This window comes from Symphalangus syndactylus, chromosome 6 (genome assembly GCF_028878055.3).
Source record: "Symphalangus syndactylus isolate Jambi chromosome 6, NHGRI_mSymSyn1-v2.1_pri, whole genome shotgun sequence".
Taxonomy (NCBI): Eukaryota; Metazoa; Chordata; class Mammalia; order Primates; family Hylobatidae; genus Symphalangus; species Symphalangus syndactylus.
This window is the reverse complement of record NC_072428.2, coordinates 76,082,466-76,102,212: the sequence shown is the minus strand read 5'-3', so window position 1 is coordinate 76,102,212 and position 19,747 is coordinate 76,082,466. Positions and strand designations below refer to the sequence as shown.

The 19,747-nt window shown below is 38.6% G+C and overlaps 1 protein-coding gene across 3 annotated transcripts; it reads left to right on the top strand.

Annotated features, from left to right (window-relative positions):
• Nucleotides 1-2,740: 2,740 nt before the first annotated feature.
• LOC129483983 (tripartite motif-containing protein 49D-like) lies at nt 2,741-11,564 on the top strand. Of its 3 annotated transcripts, XM_055281393.2 has the most exons (7): nt 2,741-2,818; nt 5,427-5,841; nt 6,127-6,222; nt 7,938-8,168; nt 8,895-8,917; nt 9,792-9,889; nt 11,022-11,564. In XM_055281393.2, the coding sequence occupies exons 2-7, from the start codon at nt 5,431-5,433 to the stop codon at nt 11,519-11,521; spliced, it is 1,359 nt and encodes a 452-aa protein (XP_055137368.1). In that variant the 5' UTR covers nt 2,741-2,818; nt 5,427-5,430; the 3' UTR covers nt 11,522-11,564. The 3 variants fall into 3 exon arrangements, with proteins under 3 accessions (XP_055137368.1, XP_063497876.1, XP_063497877.1); XM_063641806.1 differs by lacking the exon at nt 2,741-2,818 and having other exon boundaries at nt 5,315-5,841; XM_063641807.1 differs by lacking the exons at nt 2,741-2,818; nt 7,938-8,168 and having other exon boundaries at nt 5,315-5,841.
• The last annotated feature ends 8,183 nt before the right edge of the window (nt 11,565-19,747 follow it).

Here is a 19,747-nt window from a genome sequence, read left to right as displayed (position 1 = left end):
TATAAGAATCTGTGAAGACCACACCCACCTCTTTAAGTGGGTGGAGTATTGAGAAAGGTTGAGAATAAGATGATTAGGTTTATGCAGTATGTAGATCACACCTTTGCACCACTGATTAAATTATCATCACTCCTTAAAAAACCATGACTGAACTGAATCATATGTAACGTAAATCATATCAGATTAGACACACACTGGAAATATTGGTTTTCCAAAGTTGTTAACCATTCATCTGCTTCAAATAGAATATTTTCAAATTGCAAATTTTATTAGGAACCAATTTTTACACCACTTTCCGGGAGTCAATCAATTGACTCAAGCAAGAAAATTGCATCAAGGAAGAAAATAACCAAGAATCTCAGTCACAGGAGAGCTTCTGTGTATAGATGTCTGTTTGTGGCAGGGGGTCAGGGTATTCATGCTGCAGAAGACAAGCTGGAATCGCCCTCCACCCACATTTCGACTCAGCCAAGGGCTCTGGTTCCTTTCCTAAACCTGCCTCTAGTCTTCCCCACCTTTCTCTGTTCCTATCCCCTCTCTAATTGCTGGATGAGGCTGTGCTGCTGCACCTGACTGTCTAGCTCCTGAGCATTACATCCCCATACTCCAGGCCTTTATTCATCACCAAAACAGCATGGTACTCGTAAAAAAATAGGCACATAGACCAGTGGAATAGAATAGAGAACCCAGAAATAAACCCAAATATTTATAACCAACTGATCTTCGACAAAGCAAACAAAAACATAAAGTGTAGAGAGGACACCCTATTCAACAAATGGTGGTGGGATAATTGGCAGGCCTCATGTAGGAGAATGAAACTGGACTTTGTGGCATAGACAAACTTTCTTATTATTATTCAATGAAACACTCACGTAGGACCTACTGGGAAGGTGTTTTGCAGATGTAACCAAAGGCCCTTCTCTTGTAACTAGCAAGTGTACCCAGGTAAGCCTGACTTCATCAGTGAAACTCCCTTAAAGAAAGACATAGGCATTCCTTGAACAACATTTAAAATAGCAAATGGGACTCTAATCTTCCAATTGCCCCCTACTGACTTTGGACCAAAGCTTTGAATCATGACTATTGGGATCCAGCCAGCTGAGGATTTTTCTTCCTAACTGACTTTAACAGGGATCTCATACTTGCTCAGGCAGCCCATCAACTGTGGAAATCAGTTCCTTGCACTTAATTCATATGTGGATCTCCCTAATTATACATATATATTATGGGTTCTGCTTTGATTTTTGAACCTTGACAGACTTTTTGAACCTTGACAGACATAGGGCTGATGGATTTGTCTTCACTGTTCTGACACTCTTGAATATAACTCTTGTGCGGGCTATTGGCAAAGAATTCCTCTGTCAGAAAATATTTGAGTAGCGGGGCGTGGTGGCTCAGGCTTGTAATCCCAGCACTTTGGGAGGCCGAGGCGGGTGGATCACGAGGTCAAGAGATCGAGACCATGGTTAAACCCCGTCTCTACTAAAAATACAAAAAATTAGCCGGGCGTGGTGGCGGGCGCCTGTAGTCCCAGCCACTCGGAGAGGCTGAGGCAGGAGAATGGCATGAACCCGGGAGGCGGAGCTTGCAGTGAGCCGAGATTGCGCCACTGCACTCCAGCCTGGGAGACAGAGGGAGATTCCTTCTCAAAAAAAAAAAAAAAGAAAGAAAATATTTGAGTAGTAGCCGCTTCTGAAATCTCTTTTCTTTTTTAATTTGTCACATGACAACAAAAATATTTGTTATTGAAAGAAAAATACAGTCCATCCCTATCGTTTGGATTCTGTATTTGTGAATCAGCCTACATCCTAAAACTCGTTTTTAATCCCCAAATTAATTATTATATTGCACTTTTAGTCATGGTAGAACATCATGCACCTTGTGGAGAAAAGCATTAAAATAAGAATTCATATTTCACCCATGAGATTTACAACGTTTTGTAAATTCTACGAGAGACCTCAAAATAGTAGTTATTTGGTTAGTCAGTGATTTCTCTTGGTGTGGTAGAAAAAAAAAAGTTTTATCTTCCTGTTGGACTTCTCTTCGAATATCCAGTAAATGTACTAAAGCAGCATTTAAGGCTGGACGAGGTGGTTTATGCCTGCACTCCCAAGCACTTCGGAAGTCCAAGACCAGAGGATCACTTGAAGACAGGAGTTGTAGAACAGCCTGGGCTGCAGAGCCATACCCTGACTCTTTGAAAAGTTTTAAAAAACATTAGCGAGGTGGGATGGTGTGCGACTGTAGTCCTAGCTACTTGAGAGGCTGAAGCAGGAGGATCCCTTGAGCATTGGAATTCAAGGCTGCAGTGAGATATGATTGTACCACTGCACTCCACAAGGAGACAGTTTCTCTAGAATAAATACATGCGCCTTTAAAGGAATGCCTGTATCTTGGATGAAACTCAATAAACAGTATAGAATGCAACTTAGTTGATTTCCAGTGTGTGTCTAATCTGATAGGATTTACGTTACATATGATTCAGTTCAGTCATGGTTTTTTAAGGAGTGATGATAATTTAATCAGCGGTGCAAAGGTGTGATCTACATACTGCATAAACCTAATCATCTTATTCTCAACCTTTCTCAATACTCCACCCACTTAAAGAGGTGGGTGTGGTCTTCACAGATTCTTATAAAAGGACATAGAAGAGATGAGCTCAGTTTTCTCCAAAGGAGAAGGAGCGCGCTTAGAGGGAGCTGTATTTTGGTGACCTCTGAAATTCAGTACTGCGGTGAATGAGCTCCTGACCTTGAGGAGTACTTAACAGAATTATTTCCGGAAGAATCATCGTGGGAACCATTCAAAGAACCCAGCGGTGAGTGAAACCTATATTGATAAAATTATATCTTCTTTCCTTTACAAAATAATAAATTAGAGTGTTAAAAATATCTCATTATCTTAAATCTACACAATGACACCGTTTGTAATTCATATTCTTACTATAGGTTTTATGAATTATGAGGATACTAATTGTTGTTATTTTGCGTTTTCTATCATTCTTCAATATAGTTTTGAAAAATTTGAAATATCTGGTGTTTGCTGCAACCGATATGTATGCATAATGAATATATGGAGTTGATATTTATACATGTATGTACACATAGGTGTGTGTAAATATATGTGTAATGAGTGTATTAATATTATCTAATTGAATTGAGAAGACGTTAATGAATGTTAATTCATTCATTCAGCATTTAGACATAACTTTAAATTAGTAAGGTAATGATGAGAGTCGCAAAATAGTGAAACTGAAAAAAATGAGAAAGCTCCCCAAAACATCCTAGTTTGGAAATCAAAACACAATTTTTTGACCAAATAAATATAGAAGATATAATTTGATACGTGATGGTGGTTGCCATCTCGCTTGAGTCTTAATCTTATTAAACGATGAAAAACTCCTTAAAATGACTTAGATGACCTCTGGAGAATATTCACAATTCTAAGATTTTTCATTTCTTTCACTAAAATTCAGCAGCGTTATCAAAGAAAGGAGAGTAAAGAAAAGGACTTAAAATTGCCAGAGACCATAGTTTATGTATTAGTCAGGGCTCTCCAGACAGGCAGAATCATAGGATGTGTATGTATACATGTAGAGATACATTCATGAGCCATTTCAGCCAACCACAAACCACACATGGCGCTCACATAAGATTATAATACCAGTATGTTTACTGTACCTTTTCTGTATTTAAATATGTTTACATACTAAATAATTACCACTGTGTTACAATTGCCTACAGTATACAGTACAGAACATGCTGTACAGTTTTGTAGTCTGGGAGCAGTAGGCTGTACTGTATATCATAGGTGTGTAGCAGGCTATACCACCTAGGTTTGTATAAGTATATTCTATCATGTCAAAACAATAAAACCGCCTGGCTAGGTGCAGTGGCTCATGCCTGTAGTCTCAGCACTTTTGGAAGCTGTGGCATGCAGATCACTTGAGGCCAGGAGTTCAAGTCCAGCCTGGCCAACGGGGCAAAACCTCATCTCTACTGGAAAAAAAAAAAAAAAAAAAAAAAAAAGAAAAGAAAAAATTTGCCGGGTGTAGTGGCATGTTCCTGTAATACCAGGTACTCAGGAGGCTAAGGCAGGAGACTCGCTTGACCCAGGAGGCGGAGGTTGCAGTGAGCCGAGATTGCACCACTGCACTCCAGCCTGGGTGACAGAGTGAGTCTCCATCTCAAAAAGTAAATAAATAAAACCTCCTTACACATTTCTCAGAACATGTATCTGTCCTCAAGCTACACATGATTCTACACGAGAGGGAATTCCTCAGGATAATTCGTTTGCTTGATTATGGAGTCTGAGCAGTTCCAAATACAGGCTGTCTTTAAGCTGATGTCCTGAGGATGCCGTTATCTTGACTGAGCTCAAGGCTGAAGGCCTCAGAACCAGCTTCAGGAGAAAGAAAGAGGAAATTGCCTTTTCTCTGGCCTTTTCCTTTTATCTGAGCTACCAGCTGATTGAATGGTGCCCACTCACATTGAGGGATGATGGTCCCACTCAGCTCACCAACTCACATGTCTCTCTCCTCTGGAAACACCTTCACAGACTCACCCAGAAACAATGCTGCACCAGTTCCCTAGGTGTTGGTTAATCCAGTCAGACTGATACCTAAAATTCACCATCACACCATAGAAATATAATTACACCTCTTTAAGATTCACAAAAATCCTACTATATGTTAGTTCAGAGTTTGGGTATCCCTAGGAGAAGTTAATTTAATCCACGAGAAAATAAAAAGGCCCAATACCTTTAATTACTTTTTCTCTTCTATTCAACCTAAATTGGTTTAATTGCTGTTTTTTATTTGTTGATTTGGTTGGTTGACTGGTTTTTCTATTTTCTTTTGGTTTTGGTTTTTTATTTTACTTTAATTTTATATTATTTTAAGTCCTGAGATAAATGTGCAGGACGTGCAGGCTTGTTATACAGGTAAACATGTGCCATGGTGGTTTGCTGCCCCACTGTTGTGTCTCTCTCTAAAAACATATCACAGGACCCTCTGGCCATCTTCTCGTATTTCTTTGGCCAAGGCAGTTTTTCCCACTCTTTCATACTCATTCAGCAGTTATGTGAAAGAAGAATAGGAAAAACTACAATTTATTCTAGGCCACTTAGAATCAAACCCAATTTCCAGATCCACATTCAGAAAATGGGAAATTGAAGAGATTAGTATTATGTTACAGACAGGAACTAGGAGTAGAAGCGGTTGTGAGTCATCTAGTCAGCAATATCTACTATAAAGCCGGGAGACTCTCTCTGTGTGAGATTTGTATTTTTGTTACAGAAGAAATAGTTTGCTGTGCTTTAATGAACACTGGCAAGAGAAGAAACTAGAGCTATCACTTATCTCCACGTGTTCGGAAGCTTTTCATCAACCCAGACCCCAAAATGACATGTTGCTCTTTCTTCCTCAGAAACATGAATTCTGGAATCTCGCAAGTCTTCCAGAGGGAAGTCACCTGCCCCATCTGCATGAACTACTTCATAGACCCGGTCACCATGGGCTGTGGGCACAGCTTTTGCAGGCCCTGTTTCTACCTCAACTGGGAAGACATCCCAATTCTTACTCAGTGCTTTGAATGCATAAAGTCAACACAGCAGAGAAACCTCAAAACTAACATTCGTTTGAAGAAGATGGCTTCCCTTGCCAGGAAAGCCAGTCTCTGGCTATTCCTGAGCTCTGAGGAGCAAATGTGTGGCACTCACAGGGAGACAAAGAAGATGTTCTGTGAAGTGGACAAGAGCCTGCTCTGTTCGCTATGCTCCAGCTCTCAGGAGCACCGGGATCACAGACACTGTCCCGTTGAGTGGGCTGCTGAGGAACACCGGGTAAGTGATGCCTCTGAAGATCTATTTCTATTAAGGACACATGAAATTCCTGTGGGCCTATTTTCTTGGAGATTGGGTAAAGCCAACCCTGAGTCCCTTTAAGCAACTCTCTTTTGGGCTTTCTTAGCTTCAAACCTCTGAGATTTGATGAAGATGAAGGGAAATAGAAGAAATGCCATTTCCTAGGGACTTACTTGTCCCTCATTCTGGGCCCCCTCCCTATGAAACGGCCTGCATGTTACTTTACTGTCTTCACTGGTGCTTCAATCTGTGGCTCTTTTGCAGGAGAAGCTTTTAAAGAAAATGCAGTCTTTATGGGGAAAAGCTCGTGAAAATCAGAGAAACCTGAACGTGGAAACCACCAGAATCAGCCACTGGAAGGTTAGTCCTGTACTACGCTACCTTCTCCAGGAACTTACAGAGGGCAAATGGGTGACTCTTAAAATAGGAACTTGATATCAAACCATAATGTTTCTGGGAGTCCATTAAAAAAAAAAAGAATACATTGAGAAAAACTGGCCTCATTTCTTATGTAGAATAGTATGACTGTTAGATGGGATTTCTAACAAAACCATTGATGTTACACAAAGCATGCTGGTTTGTTTTCATACAAACCTGTAGCTATACACCAACAGATACAAGAAACTGGGCCATCTCACAGCGTTCTATATGTGCTGGTTGGATATGCTGGGCATAAGAGTTATTTGACAGGCATGGAAAGCTCAAGTGAACCTTCTGAGCCCGGGTCAGCATTAATCTGAATGCTGGTGGACAAGTAGTATTTGGAATTGCATGGAAAATTTGGGGCAGAAAGAGTGACAGGGGAAATCTAGGGCAACCATGAAATTAAGAATCTAAACTAGTCAATATTGAATAATCCACAACATATGATGAGAAAAGTGGTGAGAAATACAGATTTGTGTCTTGAGGGAGACATGCAAACATGCCCGAAATATGGGAACTAGTATCTAAATATAAGGAGAACTCTGAGGACTTCAGGCAGAGAAATATTAAAAATGATTTTCTCTTTGTGGATGTATACTCGGAGGGTATGATAGCTAATATTAGTGTGTTGAAAAGTATTTCATAAGAACCTAGTCTATGTTGAATATTAAATTAGAAAATCTGCTAGTAGAGAAGAAAGAAAGCATCTTTGTCCTCACAAATCGTACAATCCAAATGACAGAGGCAAAAATGGTCAACATGCCAGTATGTGCAATACACGATGTGTTCCAGTGTGGTAGATTCTTTGTTGGAGGGTAATCAAGCAGGGAAGTAGAAAAGGACAACAGAGGCCAGAAACTGGAGATTAGTGTCTGAGTTTTAAATAGGGTGGTCAGAAAAAAGACTCACTGAAAAATTCAAATTGAACAAAGTTTTGAAGAGGAAGGGGAGCACGAAAGTGTGTATGGATATATATGCGGACCATGAGTGTGTATATACGTATATGTGTGTGTGTGTGTGTGTGTAAAATTCTAGTTGGAGAGAACAGCATATGCAGTAATTTTGAGTTTGTGTATATTTGGAGGCCCGGGGAACCACAAAGAAGTCTATGTTTCAGATTGGGATGACTTAGAAAAAGAATGGAAGGAAATGAACTCAGGGAGGCAAAGACGGCCAAATCATAAATGCAGCCTTATTAGGATAGGTTTTGCTGGGCAAAATGCATTTAGCTGGACATGGTAGTCTAAGGTCATTTCACATATAATGAGTTTAAGCAACTTGTTGCATATCTCAGAAATAGAAATAATTATTTCCTTTCTAGTAACTATAGCTCTATACTCCAACTCTTAAGCATGAACTGTTCTTACTTTTCCATAAATATGGGTTGGAATAGAGAAAGTCAAATTGTGTTTTTTTTATTTCCAGCTGTCTTAGAACACCCATTATCTTGAATAAATTTAATGTAATTGGTCAGATACATCTATGTTGATCTTTATGCAGAAAGAAAGGAAAGGAAAAAAATTTGTGGATTCTAAGAACGGGCAAGACTGAGGTTTAAACTATTGGGTGTTCGAGAGACAAAGCGAATCAGTGAGATTTAATAGGAGATGGATAAATACATTTCTCTTTTGACTAACCCATTATCACTGCAGGATTATGTGAATGTAAGGCTAGAAGCTATTAGAGCTGAGTATCAGAAGATGCCTGCACTTCATCATGAGGAAGAAAAACAGAATTTGGAGATGCTGAAAAAGAAGGGGAGAGATATTTTTCATCAACTGCATTTAAGCAAAGCCAAAATGGCTCATAGGAGGGAGATTTTAAGAGGAACGTATGAGGAGCTGATGAAAATGTGCCATAAACCAGATGTGGAGCTACTTCAGGTAAAAACTCACACTGTGGTTTCAGGTTTTTGACTATTCACATGTATAAGTATTTTCCTTGTGGCTGAAATCCATCTCCCTACCTTTATTTCCATGATGTGTTTCCAAAAACACATTCGCATAACTAATGCTACTTTATTGGGAGAGTATAGCCCCGCCAAGGGATTCTACCATGCCAAAGGTCCCTCCTACTCTATCCACCAGCCACAAAACTTTATGGAATGGTCAAGGTAACAGCCCCAATAACTGTCCCCCAACTAAGTCACTAACACATTTTGGGTTGTCAAACATGTATAAAATAGTGAGTGATTCATTTACATTTAGGTTAATTTGAGGACACGGCAAGATCAGAAGTTTTGGGAATCTAGGCTCACATTAATATTATTTTGAGATCCACTCATTTGGGTAATAGGTTCTGGGAAAGATGACTGAGTAGGTTATTCGAGGTTACCGTGGAGCACAGACTCTCTGGGCCTCTTCTCCCTTCGCTTCTTTAGAGAATGTCTTCAAGGCTCAGACCTTCCCAGGACATTAATTAGCGACAGTACGACTGACTGGGTTTTCCATTACAGAAGAAATAGAAAACGCTTTGCAGAAGAGAAGATGGTAGGGAAATAATATCTTGAGGAACTGACTCCAAATTTCACACTGAACTTAGTGAAAGATGCATCTTTTGAACTGCACTCAATCTTTCCTTTTTTTTTTTTTTTTTTTTTTTTTTTACAGGCTTTTGGAGACATATTATACAGGTGAGTGTGTACCTGGATTTTAGAGTATGTTCTTTCAGTTTCCACGAATATCAAAGCAGGCTCTACCAAAGTCATGGCATAAATGATTAAGATATTGATTGATACTACTTTATTCTTTTTTCGCGTCTACTTTCGTTCCCACACCAGAAAAGACAAGACCACTAAGTAAATAAATGCATACATAAATAGTGAAATAAAATTTAAAAAAAAACATGTTTATTCGTGATTTTGTTTTATTGCTTAAAAGCCTGCATAGGTGAAAGATGAAGTTTTGTTTTGTGGATGGTGAGAAAGTCACCAGAGGAAGCAGGAGAGAAGTGGGGGAAGTATTTTAGCAGCGAAAAAGTTGATGATTTGTTGTTCATACCTATATACATATCAGTTAACAGTTCTGAAAAATAGATTGAAAAAACTGTGGAGTGTTAGAACTGTATAAGCCTCTAGGAAAGCTTGTTTCTAAAAGGCAGGTCTAGCTGCCTAGAACAAGTTTCACATTCTTTATCTTGAAAAGGAAGCAGCAGATGCAGCAGTCTCCCCAGAACCCCGCTATTTCAGACAAAGATGTCAGGGGAGTCTACCAAGAAGTGGAACTCAGAATTTCGTCTCTGAATATTCTCAAGGCCATAAGGCTAAGGAACCTTACACATTTGGGGCAAAAAAGAAGAAAGATCAGACTGAATTCTGACTCAGACTCTCCCACTTTGCTTTAAAATTTGGAAGCTGTAAATAGGAATTAATTTCAAAAAGGAAGTAATTTTTGAATTATCAAATTTGTGGGTTCAAAGGATTCTCATGAAATGTCTTTTAAATGCAAATAGTGACTTTTATTTATTTTATGGCTGTAGATGTTGTAACCGCAGGTTTTTCCTTGCAGGAGTGAGTGCGTGCTGCTGCACATGCCCCAGCCTCTGAATCCAGAGCTCAGGGCGGGGCCCATCACTGGACTGAGGGACAGGCTCAACCAATTCCGAGGTAAGTCTCCACCCACAGGCAGCACTCCCACTATCTAAATATTATTATTGTTAGGATCACATAGGTAATATTTCACCCTTTATCAAATATTTTACTTCTTTATAGACATAAGTGAACAATATAATCATGCAACCCTTTTGTATCTGTGTCTGTATAGTCAGATTTATAGCATTAAGTTTGAAAGATAGTGAAAAACAAATACATTATGGCCTCATATGTACTGAGTAATGTAACGGGAAAAAGGAACAGTGTAGCAAATTTAAAAAAGGAGCAAATGGAACAATGCTCAGAATGAAGGTGAGTTATTTAATGTTAAATACAAAATTTTACATTTCTTTAGTGTATTCATTTGAACAGCTAAGAACTGTTCTTTTGGGGAATATAGTTTACTGGAGATTCTTGGGGTTTTTAAATCTTTTAAATGGATATATTTTATGTATTTCCAAGAAAATTAGTTAATGGGTAAAAATAAAAAGAAGAAATCATTTTGTGAATACAAGTAAAATTACAAACAAAAAGAAGTTCAGTTTAATTGCAATATCAAAAGCTACATGTTAAGTCTAAAATCTAGCTTCAGCCCCAAGCTAGCATGGAGGGCCACAGAGAGACTGGTACAAGATTTTGCAGAAATCTGCTTTAAATTATCACTTATGACATGTACTTACGGATTTTTATCCAGTTATCTAGAGCAGCTCTTGAGTAACTGAAAATCATCACATTCTTTCCAAAATGATAGCACTAGTTTTTAAGCATAAGAAACATTTCTAAATAATGATTTTGATAACAGCATAGCATTTAGGGCATATAATGTGCAAATTTTGCTTTGAAAATTGGATTGAAAGAAGTTGATCTTACATTTGGCCCTCAGTGTGTAAGTTTCCAAAACGCTTTTAATATCTGTGGTTAGCGTTTTGTTTGTCTTGTAGATAATATTAATCACCTCTATACTTTATTAGAAGTTACAAGCAAAAGTGTCCTTGTGACTTCACGTTTTCCTGGTAAATTAATTTCTTGATAGAACAATTTTTGCTTATTTACACATGTCTATGCATGTTTTCTTTCTTTCTTTCTTTCTTTCTTTCTTTCTTTCTTTCTTTCTTTGTATTTATTTATTTATTTATTTATTTTGCAGTGGATATTACTCTGCATCATAATGAAGCCAACAGTCATATCTTTCGATGTGGAGATTTCAGAAGCATTTGTATTGGATGTGACCGTCAAAATGCACCCCATATCACTGCAACACCTACAAGTTTCCTTGCATGGGGTGCTCAGACTTTCACCTCCGGCAAATATTACTGGGAGGTCCATGTGGGGGACTCTTGGAATTGGGCTTTTGGTGTCTGTAATAAGTATTGGCAAGGGAAGAATCAGAATGGCAATATATATGGAGAGGAGGGACTCTTTAGTCTTGGGTGTGTTAAGAACGACATTCAGTGCAGTCTCTTTACCACCTCCCCAATTACACTGCAATATGTCCCAAGACCTACCAGCCATGTAGGATTATTCCTGGATTGTGAAGCTAGAACTGTGAGCTTTGTTGATGTTAATCAAAGCTCCCCTATATACACCATCCCTAATTGCTCCTTCTCACCTCCTCTCAGGCCTGTCTTTTGCTGTATTCACCTCTGACCAGAGACAAATCAGAAATGTGTTCACCTGCTGTGGGAACCCCTTTATCCCAGAAAGCCCTCTTCCTTGTGCCTTATCAAACAGGAAAAATAGGTTCTGTTCTATGTCTTGAATTGCATCCTAATGTTATTAACACTCATTTATTGTGTTACTATTAAATGCGGTAAAAACACTAAAAGTATATGTGTTGGTTCTTTATTAATAAATTTCTGAAAAATCATTATTCATGATCTTGGCACAAAATATATTCTCTGTTTTCTCTTTTCTTCACTTCTGACTGCCACTGAGTGAAATAATAGATGACAGACATGTCCGAATGAAGTTAAAATCAGTGGAAGGCAGTCGGGATCTTTCGCTTCATGCAAAAACTTGGAGTGAAGTCTCAATGATAACTGCGAAATGTTTTTCTTTCTCTTTATCTAACTATATCGCACTTATCCATCATGTTTCATTGTACTAATCTATCCCTTGAGTTAATATCATTTGACCTTCCATGCTGGGCTTCATTTTGGAATTCTCACCACATATATAAATAATCCTGCATTATTAGTGCGCTCTTCTACATTGAAATACACAAGGTGATCAGAACAATGCTGGATTCATTGAATTTTTTTTTAAAAAGTAACTAAATATTGACTCCTACTTCAAAACACACACAGTCATTTCCAAATAGATTCAAGTCCTGAAGGTAAGGGGAACATGATACAGTATTCTCATAAGCCTTTCTTAACCAGGACAAAAATTAACAAATAAAAAAATTAGATGGTTTATATTAATGATGACTTCTGTGTTTCAAAAAACATGATACAAGAATTGAAACGCAAACCATTAGTGGAGAAAGATATTCACCCGAACATATATGAAATAAAATACAATACATGTGCATGATGAATACTTAAAATGTATTTTAAGTATTTTTCCAGATTCTTCCAGATTGGCATAGAATAAACTTGGATGGCAGAGTCAATGATGAGATTTGCTGTGGAAGTGGGAAACCATTTTTTGGAGGACAGTAGTAATGCTGTGAACTTATGCAAACAACCAAGTATTCAGTAGCAACTAAAATGTGTCTCCATAAGATTATTTTACAGATGCGTATCTGAAATCTGAAATTTGGGAGAACATTCTACTAGTGTTCTCTAGGGAGAAAATACAACTGGAAGGAAGAAGGGAGGGAAGATGAAGGAGAGAGAAACAGAATGTATTTGAGAGAAAATGCTATTTAGACTAAAATGGAATACTGCAGATACCACCACAAAGTGGTTAAGGTGTGTCTTATGGAGCAGAGATGGCAGAAAATACCACAGTAAAGAGATCTACAGTTGGATTGTTAGTTCTGGACTTATTCTCTCAATGTTGTGGCTTCTAAACACATCAGTAATCTCCTTCGATCCATATGCTAATTAACAACCAACACTCCGCCCCCTCTCCCAGATTCTTTCATTGTTTTAAATCCGATCTAATTCTAATCCAGCAGGTCACTGTAACAAACTTAATCATCTAAGAATTTTAAAAATATTTTTGATGAACTAGTGAATATACCTCATTCTCAACACAAATACTGTTTGAGAGGAAAAGTCGATGGTATTTAAAACCATTTAAGTGCGTCCACACATGCAGAGATATACATATATATGTAAATATTTATGTATCTGAGTTAATTGCATCAATTAGAGTGGCTACCTGGATTAGGATTACATTGGGCTTTGCTGATGAAAGAATTCGGAATGTTGTTTGGTTACCTTGTAATACCTATATGAATATATTAACCCTGTAATTTTATTACTGGAGAAAGTCCCTTAGATGTAATCAAGGATGATTGTATAAGGATGCGTATTGTTGCACCCTTTCCAATCATGAAAGAGAGAAAAATACACATACTGTAATGTGGAAATTGTTTAGAAAACTAGAATGCATTTTACTAAACCCTGTAAAAACAAACACCATTTATATGCATCGATATATTGATACTAACAGACTTTCTTTTATCTCTTACGTGACTATAGTTCCTATTTTTCACTAGTATTTTTATTATGGACACAGACATAGTATTTTATTACGGACGGATATAGAAACAAAGATAATTCCCTCTACAGAGGGTATAAAAATTATATATAATTATATATTATATATATTACGTACTATATATTATAGGTAAATATACATTTATATTTTATATAAAATACATTTTTATTTACATGTTATATTATATATTTTATATTATAAATAGAATATAAATATAATTATTAAATATAAATATTATATTATAAAATATAAATAATATTTATATATTTATATTTTATATAATATATTTTATATATAATATAAGAAATTACATATATATAATATAGGGGCTCGATTAGTTTCTGCTAGTGTGAAGACAAGTCATATCATATCTAGGGGCCATGATGATAGGAGCAGTCAGAGGATTTCTTGCATTGTGATGAGTGCATATAAGTTAAACGAGCCACTTATCAGTAGAATTGATAGCAAGATAACCACTAGGGTTACTTCTTATGAAATTGTTTGGGCTACAACTTGTAATGCGCCAGTTAGTGCATAATTTGAATTTAATTGCTCATCCTGATCATAGAATGGAATAGACGGCTAGGCTTGATATGGTTAGTAAAAATAGGAGGCCTATATTAAAATTAATTCGACGATCTGCTATAGGGAGGGGGGTTCACAATAGGAGAGCGATAGAAAGGGACAGGGTTGGAGCAATAACATAAAGGGCAATAGTAGATGTTGAGGGCCATAGGGGTTCTTTGCTGAAAAGTGTTATTGTGTCAGCGAATGGTTGAAGCAGTCCCTAAGGGCTTACAATATTAGGCCCTTTGCGTAGTTGTATGTAGCCTGAGTTTTCGTTAAGTGAGTGATTTAAAATCAATACCGATAATAATGATAATAATTATTAAATAGTTATATTAATGATAACAATAGAATTATTAATATTAATTATTAATAATGACTGATATTAACCATTGATAGTGATCTTATTAATTAGAAAACAATAATATTGGGTACCAATAATTAATATTAATAATAATATGAAAACTTTTTATTAGCAATTACTTCTCAATATTGATATTGGTAATTAATATTAATGTTAATAATAAATAAGTAATAATTAACAATCATATTACTCCTAATACCGCAGTGGGTGTACACCCACCTATATGATATTGTTCCTAACGTCCAGGGAGGGAGAGAGCATGGTATTACTTTCAATATCGCAGTAGGTGTACACCCACCCGGTGATATTGATCCAAATATCCAGGGGGTGGAGTATGACGTTACTCCCAATATAGCAGTGGGTGTACATCCACCCGGTGATATTGCTCCTAATATTCACGGAAGAAGAGAATGATATTACTTCCAGTATCGCAGGGAGTGTACGCCCCTTCTGTGATATCGTTCCTAATATCCGGAGGGGGAGAGGGTGATATTACTCCCAATATCGCAGGCTGTGCACACCCACCCTGTGATGTTGTTACTAATAATATCCAGGAAGGGAGAGGATGATATGACTCCCCATACAGCAGCAGCTGAACACCCACCCTGGGATATTATTCCTAATATCCATGGAGGGTAGAGGCTGATATTACTCCCAATATCGCAGGGGGTGTACATCCATTCTGTGATGCTGTTTTTAATATTCAAAGGCGGAGAAGCTGATATTACTCCCAATATCACAGAAAGTGTACAAACCCATGTGATATTGTTCCTACTTCCGGAAGAAGAGAAGATGATATTACTCCCCATGTCGCAGGAGGTATACACCCACTCTGTGATATTTTGCCTAATATGCAGGGCAGGAGAGGATAACATTATTGTTAATAGCGCAGGATGTGTACAGCCCCCCTGTGATGTTGTCCTTAATATTCCAAGGTGGAGTGGATGTTACTCCCAATATCGCAGAAAGTGTACACCACCCCAGTGATACTGTTCCCACGATCCAGGAGAGAAGAGGATGATATGACTTTCAGTATTACATGGGGTGGACACGCCCCCAGTGATACTGTTTTGAATTTCAACGTGGGAGAGGATGGTATTACTCCCAATATCGCAGGTGGTATAAACACTTCTTTGATATTGTTCCTAATATTCAGGGGTGGAGAGGATGTTATCACTCCCTACATTGCAGATGGTGTACACCCATCTGTGATATTGTTCATAATTTCTGGGGGGGGATGATATTACTCACAATATGGTAAACACGCTGTGTGCCCACCGTGGGTCATGATATCCAGGGAGGAAGAGGAGGGTGAATTACTCCCCATATCGCGGGGGGTGTCCACCCCGCCTGTCATACTGTTTCTTATATGCAAGGGGGAGGGGATGATATTACTACCAATATCAAAGACCTGTACAGCCCCCCTTGTGAGATTGTTCCTAATATCCACGTTGGGAGAGGATGATATTACTCCCAACATCACAGAGGGTGTACACCCCACCTGTGATATTGCTCCTACTATCCAGAATAAGAGAGAATGATATTACTCCCAATAGTGCCGGGGTGTACTTCCCCCCCCCGTGATATTGTTCCTAATATCCAGGGAGGGGGAGCATGATATTAATAACTGCCAATATCGCTATGGATGTACACCCACCCTGTGATATTGCTCCTAATATCCAGGGGGTAGAGTATGACATTACTCCCAACATAGCAGTGGGTGTACATCCACCCGGGGATATTGCTCCTGATATTCATGGAAGGAGAAAATGATATTACTCCCAATATCACAGGGAGTGTACGCCCCTTCTGTGATATTGTTCCTAATATCCAGAGGGCGAGAGGATGATATTACAGTCAATATCGCAGGCTGCGCATACCCACCCTGTGATATTGTCCCTAATATCCAGGAAAAGAGAGGATATGACTCCCCACGTAGCAGGAGGTGTAAACCCACCTTGAGATATTGTTCCTAATATCCACGGAGGGAAAGAGCCCGATATTACTCCCAATATCTCAGGGGCTGTACATCCCCCCTGTGATATTTCTCTTAATATTCAAAGGCGGAGAGGATGATATTACTCTCAGTCTCGAAGAAAGTGTACCCTCCCGAGTGATATTGTTCCCAATATCCAGAAGGGGAGAAGATGATATTACTACTCACGTCGCAGAAGGTGTACACCCACTCTGTGATATTTTTCCTAATATGCAGGTTGGGGAGAAGATAATATTATTGCCAATATCGCAGAGAGTGTACACCCGCCCTGTGACATTGCCCTTAATATTCAAAGCGGAGAGGATGCCATTACTCCCAATATTGCAGAAAGCCTACACCTCCCATTAATATTGGTCCCATGATCCAGGAGAAAAGAGGATGATATTACTTTCAATATCACAGGGAGTGTCCACGCCCCCAGTGATATTGTTCCTAAATTCAACGTGGGAGAGGATGATACTACACCCAATGCCGCTGTGGGTAGAAACACTCCTGTGATACTGTTGTTAATATCCAGGGGGAAGAGGATGCTAATACTGCAAATCGTGCAGAGGATGCTCACCCGTCTATGATATAGTTGGTAGTCTCCAGAGGCGCAGAAGGTATTACTCACAATAACGTAAACACGCCGTGTGTCCACCGTGGATCGTAATATCCTGGGAGGGAGAGGCGGGGTGACGTTACTCCCTACATCATGGGAGCCGCCCGCCCCCCTGCGATGTGGATCCTAATATACAGGCGGGGAGAGGGGAGTGATAGTACTCCACTACTAGGATTTTACCTCTACTGCCACACTTGGTTAACACCCTGGGACATTATTTTCCATATTCTAGGAGGATGGCCCTACCAAAATCACAGGGGGTGTACACCCTGCTATAGTATTCGTAATATTGTAGGGGAATGTTCATCCTGATGTCACAGGACTGTACACACTGTGATATTATTCACAATATCCTAGCGGGACATTAATAATAATGTCACAGTGTGTGTACACCTTGTGGTATTATTCGTAATATCCTAAGGGGAGGTTACTTTTATTGTCACACGGCGTGTGTTCCCTTTGATATTCGTAATGTCCTAGAGGGATTTTACTCCTTATGTCACAGGGTTCGTCCACCTTATCAAATTACTCGTATTATCTTTATGTTACTCCCTATATCACAGGGGGTGTACACTCTGTTGATATTATCATAATACTCTAGGGAAATGTTACTTTTAATGTCGCAGAGGGTGTACACCGTGTGAAATTATTCGTTATAGTTTTGTGGGATGTTACTCCTAGTGTCACACGGGGCGTACACACAGTGTAATATTCTATGGAAATGTTACTCGTAAATCACAGGTCCTGTACACCCTTTAATATTCTTTGTAATATTCTAGTGAAACGTTAGTATGAATGTCACAGGGCATATACACCCTGTCATAAAATTCGTAATATACTAGCGGGAGTTCACTACTAATTTCACAATGCGTGTACACCCTTTGATATTATTCGTATTATCTGAAAGGGATGTTATTACTGATGTCCCAACGCATGTACATTCTCTGACTTTATTCGCTTTATCCTCAGGGGATATTATGTCTAATGTCACACGGGGTGTACTTCTTGCGTTATTTTTCATAATATCCTAGGAGAATTTTACTTTTAATGACACAGGGGGTGTACACGTTGTGATATTCTTCGTAGTATTCTAGAAAGATATTATTCCTCAGGTCACAGGGGATGTACACCCTGTGATATTATTCGTACTATCATAGGGGACGTTACTCCAAATGTCACAGAAGGTGTAAACACTGTGATATTACTTGAAATGTGTCAGGGAAATGTACTCGTAATGTCAAAGGGCATGTACATCATGTGTGCACAGCCCCTGTGCTGTTCTTTGAAATATTCTCAAGGGATGTTAATCCTAATATTAGATATGCTGTTAACTATGTGTGAACACCTTTGCGGTATTATTCCTAACATACTAGAAGGATGTAACTCCTAACATCACGTGGGGTATATGCCACGTGTGTACACATCCTGTGATATTATTCATAATACCTTAGGGAGATGCTCATAATTTTACAATTATTTACGTAATATTTTAGCGGGATGATACCCCTAAAGTCACAGGAGGTGTAAACACAGCGATGTTATTCAGAATATTCCAGGGGGATGTTACTCCTAATGTCGCAGGTGTGTATACCCTGTGATATTATTCACACTATACTAGTGGGATATTACTACTAATGTCACCTTCTGTGTGTACACCTTCTGAATATTATTCGTAATATCCTGGGAGGACGTTACTCCTGACATCAAGGGTGTACACCCTGTGTTATTATTAGTAATATTCCTGGGGGATTTTACTTTTAAAATCACATGAGGTGTCAACCCTGTGATCTCATTCGTAATATCCAAGGAAGATGTTACTCCTAATGTCACATGGGGTCTACACCGTGGGATATTCTTTGGAATACCCTAAAGGGACGTTATCTTAATGTCATAGGGTGTGTACCCCTATTGATACTATTTGTAATATCCTAAGGAGATATTGCTTTAAAAATCACAGTGGGTGTGCCCACATGATGTACACCCTGTGATATTGTTCACAATATCCCAGGGAGGTATAACTCTTAATATCACAGCAGGTGTTCTCTATGTGTGTACACCCTGTGATACTATTCATAATATTTTAGGAAAAATGACTCTTAATATCGCAGTGGGTGTACACACTGTGATATTATTCATCATATCCTACAAGTATATTACTCCTATTGGCACAGGGGTTTAACATCCTGTGACATTATTCGTGGTAATCCAGGGGGATGATTTTCCTAAAGTCGCAGGGTGTGTACACCCTGTGATATTATTTGTAATATTCTTGGGGGATGTTACTCCTAACGTCACAAATGTGTACACCCTGTGATATTATTTGTAATATTCTTGGGGGATGTTACTCCTAACGTCACAAATGTGTACACCCTGTGATATTATTCACAATATACTAGCCGGATATTGTTACTAATGTCACAATGCCTGTAAAGCTTGTGATATTATTTGTAATATCCTAAGGGGATGTTACTCCTATTGTCACAGGGGTTGTGCTTTCTGTGCTGTGATTCCTAGTATCCCAGGGGGATGTTACTCCTACCATACAGATTGTGTGCACTTTGTTATATTATTCGTCATATCCTAGAGTGATGTTACTCCTCATGTCAAGGGGGTGTACATCCTGTGATGTTATCGTTCACATTCTAGGAAGAGGTTAACTCCTAATATCACAGA

Bases quoted from the DNA above. Each gene is read 5' to 3' on its own strand.
- LOC129483983 (XM_063641806.1), top strand. From the start codon at position 5,401: ATGACATGTTGCTCTTTCTTCCTCAGAAACATGAATTCTGGAATCTCG. The intron at 6,223-7,937 runs GTTAGTCCTGTA...TTATCACTGCAG, and splicing joins CCAGAATCAGCCACTGGAAG to GATTATGTGAATGTAAGGCT. The intron at 8,169-8,894 runs GTAAAAACTCAC...TTTTTTTTACAG, and splicing joins CAGATGTGGAGCTACTTCAG to GCTTTTGGAGACATATTATA.